Here is a 16,058-nt window from a genome sequence, read left to right on the forward strand (position 1 = left end):
AGAGGGAGCTCTTCTTAATATTTTGACACCAAAATCATGTCGATACACCTTACCGACTGCGAGTAAAGCCACCCACGCTTTAACTTGACAGACTGTACATCGGGAAAAATGTTGTAAGAGAAAGAAAAAACCTTCTCAAAACTCGAATTCTCTCGAACAAAAAATAATAATAATAATGAAGAATAAAAAAGGATATTCGAGATTTAAACCATTAACGCCCAAAAGACCGAAAAACTAAGCTTAACTTTGCTGATGCAGTTGTGGTAGTAAAATATGTCGCATATGTTTGAAACTCAACATACTTATGTTTTTAAGACCGCTCTACAAGATAAAGTTGTCAAAATAATTCCTCGTTTACCGGGAAATTCAATATGGCGGTATTTATAACAAAAAGCACGGAAAAATTTGAGACAAACAATTTTCGCTGCTGGATTTCTTATCGAAAAGTTTTTTTAATGTAACAAAATTGGTGCACAAAAGTGCCCAAACATGTTGAACTTTCGAAAAATGGAGAACAACAACTTTGAAATTCAAGGTGGATGTTTCAAAATGGCGAATTTAAAAAAAAATTATTATTTCTACCCTCAAGTAACAGCAATGAATTTGACTATTACCTAAACAACCTATATATTTTTTTCATAGTTTTTCGGGCCATTTATTACAAATCTGGCCGCGAAATTATAAAATTAATTTGTTTAAACTACTTGTTTAAACAAATTATTCCGAAGAATTAGATTGTACACAGGACGCATATGTTTTTTATGGTTTTTGGGTCCGCTGAGTACGAATTTGGCGTAAAATTTGCAAAATCAGTGTGTTTAAACAATTTTTTAAACAATTTTTCAACAAATTGTAGCAATAGTGAAGTTTTTGCAAGATCTATATGCTTTAGTTGGTTTTTGTGCCCGCTGAGTACGAATCTGGCGTCAGATTCGCAAAATCAATGTGTTAAAACAATTTTTTAAAGAATTTTTTAACAAATTGTTGCAATATTACCTTATGTCAGCCGCCGTATTTGACGTTTACCCGCTGTCACCGCGCGGAGGTTGAAGGATAGGGATTTTTTTATTACTTTTTATATTCTTTTTAATTTATTTTTTCTTATTTTTTTTTGTTTTTTGAAATTTGTAAAATTTTTTAATTTTAGGTATTTTTGTATTCTTCAGAACTGTTCTGTAAAATCTTTCACCTCTTCTTGAATATTTTCTGTGACCAGAATGAGCTCTTAGTATTGGATGTATCAGATTTGTGAAATTCATTTGTTTTTTGCGCAATTTTTTCGCGCAGTGAACACTAGTAGTAGCCTGAACCTCGGCTGAAATAACGTTGTATCAACACATATTTTGCTTCTATGGACTTCTATGTCTATGAGTTTTTCTTTAAACTGTTACTCTATTCCGCGGAAGCGCTGCGATCGAAAATTAAAAAATTGAATTCGGAATAAAAAGTCAAAATAGTCGAGGTTATTTACTTCCATTTATTTCCCATCTCTCTTAATTAACCTCGTAGGTTTACATATCAAAATCTAATTTAGAATTTTTGAAGGATATGAATAGAAAATTACATTCGTTTAAGAGTGTCGACAAAAAATTTCAAAATTGAATTCGGCAAATTTCAATTGGTAAAAGTTTAGTTTAGATTATTTACAAATTTGGACCTGCATATATTGTAAAAAATACAAATATAATTTCTCGTCTTTTCTTTAAAAGACAGGAAAGAAAAACCCTTAATTATTTGTGTAATTGTAATTCAAAGTTTTATTTTTATTTTATTATAAAAATAATTTTAACCGTATTTTTTAGTACAATTTCTGATAATTATTTATCAATCATTTATTTATTTTATTATTTTTGAATATTATATTTGCTGTTACCGATTCTTGACGTTTTACTCCAGCCTTTGTTCAAAACTTTAATGTTAGAATTATAGAAAGGTACATTTTCGAAGTATATAACCTTCACTATTTTGACATTTCTATCCCAATTCAATTGTCGAATTTTCGATCACCGCGTTTTCGCGGAATATAGAGACAGTTCAAAGAAAAACTTATATACATAGAACTCCATGAATATAAATATGTGTTGATACAACGTTATTTCAGCCGAGGCTTCAACTGTTCTTTGGCTACGTCATTGTCTATCCTTCGACTTCCACGCGGTGACAGTTGGTAAACGTAAAATACGGAGGCTGGCAAAAGGGAATATTGCAACAATTTGTTAAAAAATTGTTTAAAAAATAGTTTTAACGCATTGATTTTGCGAATTTGACAAGAGATTCGTACTCAGCGGACACAAAAACAAACGGAAGCATATGCATCTTGCAAAAACTTCAATATTGCAACAATTTGTTAAAAAAATTGTTGAAACACATTGATTTTGCAAATTTAACGCCAGATTCGTACTTAGTGGACCCAAAACCCATGAAAAGCAAATGCATCTTGTGAACAATCTTATTCTCTGGAATAATTTGTTCAAACAAATATATTAAACAAATTAATTTTGCAATTTCGCGGCCAGGTATGTGATAAGTGACCCGAAAAACTATGAAAAAAAATTAGTAGGTTGTTTATATAGTAGTCAAATTCATTGCAGTCACTTGAGAGTAAAAATAACAATTCCTAATTTTTTTAATTCGCCATTTTAAGACATCAAACTTGAATTTCAAAGTTGTTGTTTTCCATTTTTCGAAAGTTCAACATGTTTGTGCACTTTTGTGCACAAATTTTGTTACATTAAAAAAATTTTTCGATACGAAATCCAGCAGCAAACATTTTTTGTCTGAAATTTTGCCGTGCTTTTTTTATAAATGCCGCCATATTGAATTTTCTGATAAATGAGCAGTTATTTTGACAACTTCATGTATTACTACCACAACTGCATCAGCAAAGTTTAGCTTGGTTTTTCGGTCTTTTGGGCGTTAATAAGTTAATGGAACTCTAGTGATCTCAATAAACAAAATTTTGAAGAAGTTAAAATTTTTCGAGATACAGATCGTAAAAAAACGACTGCTGTCAAACCCTTGTAAGTCCATGAATTTTTTATAATTTTTCAGATACGAATTAAAATAAAGCATATGTTTGAAACTTTATTACCGGATAGCCAAACAAATAGAAGGCTGAAAAGTGAAAAATTGAATTGAAAATATCGTTTCTTTGAAAAAATTTATTTTATAATACGACAGTGTTATTTTTATACAAAATATTGAGTTTATTCATATTTTGTAACTATTTAGTGCAACAGCAGAATGTAATTGAATAAAAATATTTGAATGTTCGTATCATTGATCACAGATTATAGACATAAGACCCACTTCCGGTAGAATATCAGAGAATTTTTAAGCCAATAAAACGTGTTTACAAAAAAAGGCACTTATATGCTTATGCCGTGACACCCTTCAGTCGTAATTAAACTTTAATGATCTTACCACTCCACAACGATAGTAATTTTTTCCTATACCGCGACAGAACGAGCTAACAAAAGGTTCACTCTCAATAATTGGGACATGAACGTAAAGGTAAGGCATTAGTTGAGCCCAGAATATATCCTCTATTCTGTAAAAATATGCTGATCCAAAATACTCATGGGTCCAGCCATGAGCGAAAATTGCAACTGAGAGACCTGCTTTCCGTATTATATCTAATGCCTAAAAAGAATGATAAAGTAAAGAATTGTCTTTTCATAACCCATTTTAAATATTCATGGAAATTGTTATTTTCTTACAAATGCGGAATTAAATCCTCCACCTCCAGGACATCCTCTTCCCCAAACATCGAGACCAACATAAACATCTCTTTCTCTATTTTCTTTCCTTGCAAATGCTAAACTGTCCGCAAGTCTTTTCTCTGACCAGTTGTAATTTAAGAATATGCCGTCGCAACTTAAAAAGTAGCATCTACAAATGTGATCAAGAGGAAACGAATAAAATAGAAAACATTATTTAATTTTTAAGCTACCGTCAAACGAGGTAACTTCGGATACCCCTAAATTTCTTAAATTGATAGGATAAATTACTCAAAAATGTTCCAAGAATCTGGAATCAGCTCAAGTCTTAAATAATTCTAGATTCTGGTTAAAACTACCTACCATCAGTAATATAAACTATCCATTTAGGAATTTTAGAAGTTACTCCGTTTGACGGCAATACAAAATGTAAAATGATCTTACGAGTTTTGGTCATTTAGCTGATTCTGCCAATTAAGTTCTCCTGTGCAAGTTACACTATCGTACCAGATAATTTCAGAACCTTCAAGTTCTTCATGAATACGATTTGTTAAAAATCTTACAAAATATAACAGTTTACTGACATCCTCCCTTTTTATTGTATTCTCGACGTTTAGAAGCCAACCTTCAAAACCGTAAAATTTTGCGATTTGAACTAAAGCGTTAGCAAATTTTTCAGTTTCCTCGGTTGTTGAGAATACTTTTTCCCAGACTTGTACTCCGAAACCATGTTCTGTTATTATGGTGCCCAAAACTTTGACACCATGTCTATGTGCAGCGTTTATCCAACCGTATGGTGGAATTGTGACTAAATGGTGGCTAAAGTATATAAATGTGTCTATCACGTTCCAGTTGTAAAAAACGTAAGCGTCGTGGGCGTCAGATCCATCAATAAATCTAAAAAAAATCAGTAAGAAATACAATAGCATTTTGTTTCTCCGCTAACTTTTGTGTGCACATCTGGGTGCCCCCCCCCCCCTCTAGGTCAATATTCGCAGGACGATTAGTAGGAGAGGCTTTTATACTTGTCCTGCGAACATGGAAGCCCCCACGTAAAGACGTGTGAAATCTTGCGAGTGATGCATGATAGTTTTATTCGAAACGACCATGTTATGAGCCAGCAGAGCGCCCAGAAAAGTGAGCGTTCGATAGCCCTGTACTAAAATACTGCGAGAATGTTTCCTATAATGTTAATCTTTTTTGATAATGCGATGATCACTGTCCGAACATGCTTCTGTTTTTTTTTCATTTGTCAAATTTCTCGAAGGCCAGCTCATATTTATCCTTAGAGTTTTCAGGTAGTAAATCTTGTTTTGTTCTTTCACTTCTTCATTTATGTTCATGGGTGGCATTTTGATTGGCTTTTCCATAATTTTGAACGTAGGAAGATTTACGATTACCCTAGTAACACCGCATATTTCATCAATATTTTTACCGTATTTCCTGCAATATTGAAGGAAATATGGTAGAAATATTGCTGGAGTGTCTCTATGTCCTTTTTCTGGAATAGAAAGTTGATACCAAAGAGTATCCCCTAGATCTATCGGATACTTTTTGGTACTAAACGTTCCAAAGTATCGACTTTATATTTCAGAAAAAGGACATAGAGACACTCCAGCAATATTTCTACCATATTTCCTGCAATATTGCGGATATTTCAGGAAATATGGTATAAATATTGAGGGAATATGCGGTGTTACTAGGGCATAACACTTTGTGAGGTAATTTCAAATTACTGAAGGTTTCACGGATTATATTGTTGTAGATGAAAACAGACGATTGATGTGAGTGTCAGCTGTTTAAGTTGTGATTGGCAATCTCGTATGGCACGAAATTTTCAAAGAGTTCGGAACCAGCTAGAGTTGTGTGTGTGTGTGTTTGTGCAGTACGGTTACAGAAAACATTGTGTGTTATTCAGTGGCCATTTGTCAAACTAATAAACCATCAGTGTGACGGCGTTTTAAACTAATAAACTGTCAGTAGCTGATAACATTCAGTAAAGGTCTATATAAAGCTCACTTTTCTGGGGCGCGATAGGCTCATAACATGGTGGTTTCGAACAATAAATAATTGATTTAATTATTAATTATTCCTTACATTCTGTGTGTAGCAACCTGGCATAACAAAATAGAACAAATAAATGGTCATGGCCTAAGGCGGAAAAACTTGGGGGTGGCACGATGGCTTGGAATTTTTATTATTATTATTATAGAACTAGAAGACTTCTGCTTTTTGTCCTATTGTCATTTTTTTGCTTGTTCACCCAGCCATTAAAAAAACAAGTAATGAAAATTGAAATTTTTCATTATAACTGTGCATGTCTTATTTACTTGTATTGTCTTTTCTGCTTGCCTTTCAATTCCGCAACCAAAAAGAAAACCAAGTACCTAATGGAAATTGAAAAAGGTTGGCGGCTTAATTTTGTTGTTATAGCAGACTTCACGTCCCAAAATTCTCTCAAACCACGGAAAACAGGGTAATTCTTCGCCGAAAAAGGGAAATAAATTAAAGTATAGTGGTTGCCAAGGCTGCAAGTATTGGATTCATGCCATTCATGCCATTCACTATACCATCTGAGCAACGATACCTCCCATTTCAATGAAATATTTGAATTAATTTTAGACTTAAATTTTTTTAAATTAATTTAAAGCCAAACAGTTGAATCAGCAACAAAATAATTCAACTTTTTCATAAAAGCGACGAATTTTAAACATAATGCTTACAATTTTTAATTTACAAAGTTAAATTTTTAACCCAATGGTCGAATTTTCAAACTATACTTCATTTAAACAAAAAAAGTTGCATTTCTGAGCCAACAGTAGACAAATCTTTAAACCAAAATGGAGTGTTTAAAAGAATAAAGTTGAATTCCCAACAAAATATTGATTTAAAAAAATTAATTATCAACTAAACAGTTGTATTAAAAATTTTGAATTTTTTTCCAGAGGTTAATGTTCCACAAAATAGTTGAATTCTTGACCAAACAAGACGATTTACAAAAAAGTTGAATTTTCAAAAGAGCAGATGCAACCAAATAGTTCAATTTTCAAATAAAAATTAGTTATGAATCAAAAAGAACACGAATTTGCAGCAAACTGCATATATTTCAATTTTCAACCAAGGAGATTAGTTTTCAACTAAAATGATGAATTTTCAACCAAAATATCGATCATTAACAAAGGAATTCAACTTTCAAACAAGTGGTTGGATTTTAAATTAAAAAAAAAAGAATTCTCAACCAAAGATGATATTTTAACCAAACATTGTTTAATTTGAAATCCAAAACAAATAAATTTAACAATAACGACATTCTCGACCAGAAATGTAATAGTTGATATTTCAACAAAAACATAGTTTTATTTTCAATAAAAAACAATTCATTCCCAAACCAAAAAGAATTTTTAACTAAAACTGTTCAGTTTTTTAAACAAAAATGTAATAGTTAGATTTTCAGTTTCAAAAATTAATTCATAACAACAAGAAAACGAATTGTCAACAAAACAGTTGATTTTTCAACCAAGAATAATAATTTTCCATCAAAAGACGAATTTTCAACCAAATAGTTGATTTTTTAAATAAACACGAATATTTTTCAAAAAGGTAGTTCAATATTCAAACACTTATTTTAATGTTCAACCAAAACATATGTCTTTTTAACAAAATATTGAAATTATTAACCCCTTCGTTGGCATTGACGCAAAATGCGTCAATCTTCTTTTTTCCTATTTAACTTACACGGATTTTGCATTCAAGCCTTACACAGATGTTTTTGGGGTCGCTGAATCCAAATCTGAAGTCAAAATTCGAAAATTCAAAATGGAGAATCCAATATTGTGGACGAAAATACAAAAAACGGTTCGATTTGGATCAATCTCGGCACTTACCGGTTTTTTGGGTCGCTGAATCATAATTTGAATTATGACTTCACTTTAGACTTCAGTGACCTCAAAAACCCGTAAGTACCAAGGTTTATCCAAATCGAGCCGTTTTTGTATTTTCGCCCGCCATATTGGATCTGCCATTTTGGATTTCTGAATTTTGACTTCACATTCGGATTCAGCGACCTTAAAAAAAAAACCCCCACGATACAAATTTTCAGGATAACAAATTTTCCTGCCATTTTGCACACTTTTGGTCGAATTCTCTTTGCCATCGAAGGGGTTAGGGAAATAATTAAATTTTAACCAAATAGTAGAATTTTTAACCAACAGGGATTCATTATTAATCAAAAATATAATAGAAGACTTTTCAATTAATGCACTCATCTGGCCAACAAGCACAAACATCAGTTAATTAGTTGAAAACAGTTGGATTGTTTTATTGGGTTTTATTAATTCACTTCGCATTTAAGGGAGCACCCTCGATAATAGAATTACAAATGAGAATCGTTTGATATTTGGATGACAGTTGTATTAAAATGCACTGAAGCTCTAGTTAAAATTTTGGAACCTTGCAAATTTTCATAGTCGAGAAATTAATGATTGCAAATAACGTGGTCTGATGAGAAGGCGTACTTTTTGTAGTATATAAGAAGATTGAAAAATGACAAAATTCTGAAATAATTCTGACATGTATATAATGTTATCCGAAACCCATATCTGCTTCGAAAAGTTTCATTCAGAGTCTATAATAATAGAAAAATAATTATTTACACCGTAAATGTATGACTGACGTCAGAGAATACCTATCCAAGATATTCGTAATCAGGGGCCTTTTTTGACCTATTAAAAAAGAGTCATCTTAGGGATCTATTAGTGCATACAGAAGTGTTAGGGGCTACCAGATTATTCCACGTGCTACGTACAGAGGGTACTTTATTAATGAAACGATAAAAAAGGGACGGTTTTTAAAAAAAAGGAAAAAAGATTAATTTGGATAAAAGGGTTAAAGAGAAGAATAAGGGAGACAGTTTGAAGTCATTTATTTATATAGGTCACATTGTTCTGACTTGTATTTTATTTTTTATCTTGTTCATTCTACAATCGATAAATAACAAGCAATGAAAATTGAAAAAGGATGGCAACATTTTTAAGGGCGGCACGACGACCTATATTTTTTATTACAGCTGCTTTACGTCTGCTTTCACCTGTATTGTCTTTTTTTGCTTGTAAACTTTGTAATCTCACAAAACGAGTAATGAAAGTAGGGAAAGGTCGGTAAGATTTGGGGGGTCCTTGGACTGATAAGATATAAATATTGAAGCAGATTCTTGTTTAGTTAAAAAATACCCGATATTGAAACATAATTTACGAAATATTTGAAACCCGATTATACAGTCTTTTTTAGAAATGCTGAGCATGAATTTTTTAAAGAGAACTGTAGTTTGCGATTTGCTAATTTTTTACGGAGCAAAAATATGTAAAGAAATAACACAAATCAAAGATCAGAAATAATTGTATTAATATTTAACTCCATCATTATGAACCATTTTTATATTTTTAGTTAATTCTTAACGAAAATTAGCATAAATTAACATTTACTGCCCTTAAAAATACTGCCATCCTTTTTCAATTTTCATTACTTGTTTTTTATCGATTGTAGAGTGAACAAGTTAAAAAAGAAAATACAAGTCAGAACAAACGTGACCTATATAAATAAACGACTTCACACAGTCTCTCCTATTCTTCTCTTTAACCCTTTTTTCCAAATTAACCTTTTTTCTTTTTTTAAAAAAACCTTATAATAATATAATATTAATATTAGAAAATGTGACAGTCTGCCGTTTGATCATCGAAAAATTTTTTTTGTGTTAAATTGTTTTTTTAGTAAGCTTAATTGTCATATAGATAAAAAAATCAAAGGACTGATAGAAAAATTCGACTTTAATATTGATTGGAGTTCTAAATTTTAATTTATTTATTTGAGAAGAAACGAAACGTCGTTGAAAATTCGTCTGTTTCGGTTGCAAATTCCATTATTTCGTCGAATATTACATTTTTCGTTAAAAATTGATATTTTCGGTTTCAAAATACAACTTTTTGTATAAAATTCGTCTTTTTTGGCTAAAAATTCAGTTGAATGCTTAAACAATGTTTTTGAGTTCAAATTAAAATCTTTTTTTGTTGAAATACCAACTATTACATTTTTCATTGAAAATTCAACAATGTACTTACAGTTAGTTAAATTCACTTTTCTAGTTGATACTATCAGCTTTCTGGAATTGAAAACTCTTTTTTCATTTTGGTTAAATATTTGGTTGAAAATTAATTTTTAATTGGTTGATAATTAATTTTTTAAGTAAAAATCGAAATATTCCATTTTTGGTAAAAAAAATTTTTTAGATGAAAATTTATGTATTTTGACGCAAATTCGTCTTTTTTAGTATAGAAAAATAATCTTTATATGGTATGAAGTTCATCGTTTCGGTCGAAAATTCTAATACTAGGTTTAAAATATTTTACTAAAAAGGCATCATTATATAATCAAAAATTAACGTCTTTGGTAAAAAATTGTAATATTTTGTTGAAAATTCTTTCTTTTTTTTGTTGAAAATTGATTGTTTTGAATGAAAACCGAAATAGTTGAGAATTTAACTATTCCGTTGAAAATGTATCAATTTTGTTAAAAATTCGTCTTTTGTGGTAGAATATTGATCTTCTTGGTGAAAAATTCATCTTCTTGGTTAACAATTCAGTTCGGTAAAAGTGTATAAACAGTCGATCCGATCTGATTTGTTTTAAACTCACATATTTTATTTAATTTTTCACGATAACACGAATCTAGCGGGAAAAAGTGTCGGTCTTTCACCGTTTTCGAGATGTCGAGATTTTACTATAAACATTTGGACTTTCTTCTTTTGGTTTAAAACTGAATGATTTTATGCACTTTTTAAATGAAGTTTTTGTATAAAACGGAAGTCTTCCCCAAATATCGCTCCCCAACTCCACCAAAAACCGTTGGAAAGGGCCGGGGTCTCGACGCGTCGTAAACGCCCTCTAGTCTAGTTTTATAATCATTGGATTTAAAAAAATACTTAACGTGCTTTCTTTAGAAAGTAAACCAGAAAAAATGAACTTTAAAAATACTAATTTGTTTTGTTAATTATGACTTGTTGCACATTTTATCTAGCCAAGCACTTTTAGAATTTAAAAATAAAAAAAAGTTGTGTAAATAATAACACTGACATCATTGGAAAAGAGTTCGAGGTGCCTTCGAATTGAGACCGAAATTGATTCGAAGAATCAATACTTGGTAGAAACTTGGTCTTCTTGACTGCAAATTATATTTTTGGTTAGAGATTCCTCATTTTAGTTACAAACTCATTTCTTTGGTTAAAAATTTAATTATTTTGTTTAAAACTCAAGTATTTTGTTAAAAATCGATCTTTTTGGTCGAACAATAATCTTTTTGGTTAAAAATTTAAAATGAACTAAAAAATTATAACGGAGAGGAAAATGCTAGGAAATTTAGAAATTGGCATTTTGTAGTAACCCTGTTTTTTAAAAAACGCGCATTAATATAAAGTGTATTGCGGGTGGGGAAATTTGAGGTTTAAAATAATAATATATTTTTGTATTACCTATCCTCAAGATATCCGCCTTTCATGTCATGGCAACAAATCGTCTTTGGTTGCTGGTCCCTATCCAGTTTATCAAGCTTCTCATTAAGAGTTTCCGCATTTCCAGCTGAAAAGACATATTCAGTGCTCTCTCGTAATTCCACGGTATCTGGCCAGGGTGTCAACTTATCCAAATTGGAATAAAGTTCCTCAAGAGTCTTGAAAGGTCTTGCGATACGAGCTCGTGTTTCCGTCTCCATGATTTTCATTTAACTGAACTTGGCATGTTTAGTTGCTAAATAGTAAAGTTGTACAAAGGATTTCCGGTTTTAATTCATCTCATCTCATCGACACCGGCACCCAACAAATGATTCCGGGAAAATAAATATCTAGAGCACTGATATCTTCCTCTTGCGACCGGAACTTTAATATCTTTCAGTTACGCAGAATCTCTCGTGTGGTTCTTTGCCGGCGGATATTGTAGATGCTATCACTCTTTGTAATTTCCTCCTTATTTATAACAAAGAGAAATATTAACAAATGGTTAAAGAGGCTATAGGTCAGGGACAATATTATAAATGTGAGCTTATATATGTTCTAATGTAAAATTCCTACTGTTCTAACTGACAGCCAAAAGTAACAGTCAGTGGTAGAGTCCTAAAAATGTAGATGGTTCAGCGCCAAAATCCTTTTGAGTTGCAACAAAAATGAGCTACACAGTTTAATTTTGAGAATCTAGGGGATTTTAATAACTTTGAGACTGTTTTTTCTCATTTCGAGACTGTTTTTCCTAATTTCGAGCAGCGTGAAGTATTGTTTTTAAACTGACAGTCACATGTCAAGATGGTTTTTTCGGGCGTTATTGGGTTGAAATAGATGCTGATAAACAGTTAAGTTATCAGAATAATTACCTAACTTTTAATCTCCTTCCATTTACCAGTGTGTATTAGAGTCTTGAAATAAAATTTGTACTTGGCGTAGTATAATTTTCAATTCTCATGTTAGTAACAACAGACATGACATTCAAACCACTAAAGCTGGGATGTCAAAACCAAGTCTTGATCGTCTGCATTGAATTGCATTAAGAAAAAACAAAAATAATCAAAAATTTGATGCTATTTGCAAAATCACAGAAAAAAAAGAAAAAATTTATTAATTATAGTGAAACTCTTCAATAGCCATCCCTTCTATGTCCCTTCCGAGAATTGACGCCGCGCCGCAGGTAACCGCAGGCGAGCACTCCGGCCTGATAAAAAAAAAGCGGAGCAGGCTATAATAAGTCAGTTTCCACCCACCGTCAGCTCCAAAATCGACGATATGGAAACGTTTCACTGTATTTAAGAAAAGAAAAAGTCATCAAAATATGTAGTTTAATATGAATAAAATTTAATTTTAAGATACATTTTAAAAGGAGTTCGAACAATTTATTTCTATGATTTATTTTGCCGATATTATTGATTTTATTATTTGTTAAAGTTAGAAAAAAATATTTATTGTTAAAATTATTAATGTAGCTAATGAAAAAATTAATAATATTTAAGACCTCAATGACAAAAACATTCAAAAAATATACATGATCAGAAGATTTAATAAAAAAATATCACTTATATCCAATATAAATATTATAATAATTAAAATATGTAGGACTACAACTTAAGTTGCGTAGTAAAGAATCTTTGTGCACGTTAAAAAAATTGAGCTGTGACAGGGATATTATTCCTTATTATAGCTAAACATCAGGCTGAAAATGAACGATGGAATTTAGAAAGATCCCTGGATCAGCGAAAATGCATATCCTTGACCATTTTACATATGTCGGAAATTTCGTATAGTCAAACCTCTAATAAGTACAGCTATAATATGGATATTAAGAATAGGTGTCTGAAGGAATTATCGGAAGAGCGCTGGTGCATTATGGGAGCAGCGAAATAAAATGGCGACGGCCTAATCGGGAGCAGTGACAGTTCAGATGTACTTTGGACAATTAAACGCTTTTTACCACTTATAATGTGCGCGAATGTTAATATTAAATAGAGTTCCTGATGTGGTAATAATAATTTACATTTGTTTCGATTTTAGGCAATAACTATATTGGAATATCAAAAAACGCGATAAAAACAAGAAACTTGACCTCTAAATGCATTATATGGATTTCAGGGAAATTCATTTTCGCGATACCAGACGAAAGATTGGCTACTGTAAGTTAATATATTTCTATAACAACTAAATTTTTTTTCTAATCTGAAGATAATACAATTATATATAATCTGTCAAAAATAATAAACTCTCTTACTTAGCAATTTTGTCCAAATAACTGATTTACGAGAACAATTTACATAAAGTAACTAAATGTTTAACTCTTCTAACTAAACGTTTTACCTAATCTAAGCGGACACTTTCTTTGAGTTTAATATATTCTCGATTCACTCGTTCGCCTCAAGAATTTTTTTTTCCATGTATATATTAAACTCTATAAAGAACATTTTTGAGTGGAAAAATTATGAATGAACAAATAGAGCAGACAAAAGTTTCGGTGCGTCAAGCTCTTTAGAATTTAATGAAATATAAATAAGTATTTATTTAAAATCTCCTTTAAATTTTTTATTAAAATTATTAGGGGTTGAAAGCAGCGAGAAAAAGCTTTCAAGATTAAGCAACAAATAAATTATGGAACTGTATAAATGTATATATGATGTTCGGTTCAATTTAAATTTAATTCAATTTAAATTTAAAGTCGCGGAATAGATTCCTTTCCCTATTGGGATCTGAAATCATGACGTCCAGCAGACGGAAATGTGATGAGTGTGCATTTTTCAATGTCAACAATGATCTCAATCTTTATTTAAGTCCGTCCAGCAGACGGAGTCACTTCAGTAACTAAAAAATTAAATTTAACATACAGGTGCAAAATTTCGTAGAGAAAAGTAGAGAAAAGTCCTTCGTGTAAAAATTTTGTGGAAGGAGAAAAGGTGTTACACACTGGACACATATTATTTTATGGAAAACATCGGGATGATCGAATGAGCATAAAGCTAATTGCTTTCTGTTTACAATCGTCCATTTTGCAGTGCCAGTTTTAAGTACCTTCTCCCTGCACTGCAATTTACAAAAAATACATTCTCAGATGTCTTTTTTATATACAAAAAAGGAAAAAGAAGAACATTATTCACTCTAATAATAATAATATTAATATTTTCTTGGCAGTTTTTGAAAAAACTTCAGCCAGGCAAAACTCAATGTTTCAAAATATTTATAATATGTATAAAAGATAAAAACGATTTTTGCTTCATGTATTTTGGAAAACTTTTAATTAGTTCCTATAAAATTTTTGAGGTTATAAAATAAAATTATGGACAATCAAGATCGTCTATTTTTATTCTGTCTATTTCTGTATTATCGGACATTTTTTTTAAATTTGATGATTTAAATCGTAGCATTACAAAAATATATTTATATTCTGCTCGGAGCAGCAAATAGCCTTTTGAAAACGACTCTGTTATTTTAGTGCCAAATTTAGCCACCAGATGACGTATCGCTGTATTTCAGATCCTAGTAATACATTTAATGCAGTTGGCCAAGATTCTGTACCCACGACATTGACATCTGTAAGAAGCTATGCATAATCATCTCTTCCTGAGTCATGTTCGTGAATCTTCGTGTCTTAAATTGAGTGATAGAGCATCGACGTTTCAATGAAGTTGTAAAACAAGTTTGAAATTGCTTGATATTAATCACAGAGAGTTTGTTGTTAGATATAAAGGGTATGTCTCTAAACTCCATTTGTGCTTCTGCGTTTATCGCTTCTTTATAAGCTCCGGACTTTTTCTCCTTCATGTTTGTTAAAGCGAAAATCGTTCTGTGTATATATTTAGCCGCATTGGAAAAATCGCACTGTCTTCTTTGAATTAATTCGGGAAGACATGATAGTTCATCTAGAACATTATAAAGGAGAGCTAAATCTTTCTACAATGTTACATATTGCATTCGCTCCTGGCCTCCATATGTCGCCCTTTCACTAGTTGATCTTTGCATGCCTTTTGCTGATTCAAAATCATCGCCCCAGAGTCATACCGCGCTTTATCCACTTTTTGAAAATTTGTAATCATTGTTATGTTCAGGCACTCACACTTGGGATATCAGCGCCTCCGTAGGCCGATCCCTTTTCAGCGCCGTACTGCTTTTCGGTACTGCGTCAAATCGTCTTTTCCTTCAGTGCAGGCGCCCGCAATATATAGGTGTACCGCCACCTCGTATACTTGCTTTATACCTGCGTCGACTGTTCGTAAGTTCAGAGAAAAAACTAAGAATAAAATTTGTTGCAGGAAATTTTTTAGAGCGATAAAGTTTTGTTTAGTCAACTTCGCGTCTTTCAAAAAAACATGTGTTGGTCATGGAAAAACAAAATAAAGTTTAACCGATATCTGTGTAAAGTTTATCCTGTGAAGTTAATTTTTGTTGCAGAGAATGTTAAGTTGGAAATCGATGTAAAGTTTATCTTCTGTTTTTTCTGTGTTCGTACAGAGCCCCGAGCTTTACGATCTTAAGCGTCCTTACTGTATTAAACTATGTTTCTAACTAAATTTCCCCATAAATTTCCTCACTAAGCTGTTGCAATACATAATTAAAATAATGACATAATTAAGAGTTAGAATTACATTACGCCATGTCCTTTTTTGCATTATATATAAGTAAAAAATGTTAGCATTTAATTCGAGGTATTTAGTACAATAGAATAATGTAAACTATCATTCTGTTGATTTTTTTTACTTAAAATTTGCATTATAAATACTTCAATTCAACATTTTTTGGAGAAATAACGTACTATAATACGATGCTTTCCC

At 31.4% G+C, this 16,058-nt stretch overlaps 1 protein-coding gene across 4 annotated transcripts in view; it reads right to left on the reverse strand.

Moving 5' to 3' along the window:
- Positions 1 to 16,058, reverse strand: part of LOC117176041 (cytosolic endo-beta-N-acetylglucosaminidase) — a 30,161-nt gene that overhangs the window by 2,678 nt on the left and 11,425 nt on the right. For 2 of the 4 annotated variants that reach the window (XM_033366026.1, XM_033366027.1), the window contains 4 exons: positions 11,239 to 11,727; positions 4,164 to 4,616; positions 3,720 to 3,891; positions 3,424 to 3,642 (listed from right to left, as the gene is read on the reverse strand). In XM_033366026.1, the coding sequence (XP_033221917.1) occupies positions 3,424 to 3,642; positions 3,720 to 3,891; positions 4,164 to 4,616; positions 11,239 to 11,486 (1,092 nt within the window). In that variant the 5' untranslated portion in view covers positions 11,487 to 11,727. Of the gene's footprint in view, positions 1 to 3,423; positions 3,643 to 3,719; positions 3,892 to 4,163; positions 4,617 to 11,238; positions 11,728 to 11,832; positions 11,855 to 16,058 lie in introns of those variants that run through there. The other 2 variants (XM_033366028.1, XM_033366029.1) reach the window with 2 other exon arrangements.

The sequence above is a fragment of the Belonocnema kinseyi genome, chromosome 7 (assembly GCF_010883055.1).
Source record: "Belonocnema kinseyi isolate 2016_QV_RU_SX_M_011 chromosome 7, B_treatae_v1, whole genome shotgun sequence".
Classification (NCBI taxonomy): domain Eukaryota; kingdom Metazoa; phylum Arthropoda; class Insecta; order Hymenoptera; family Cynipidae; genus Belonocnema; species Belonocnema kinseyi.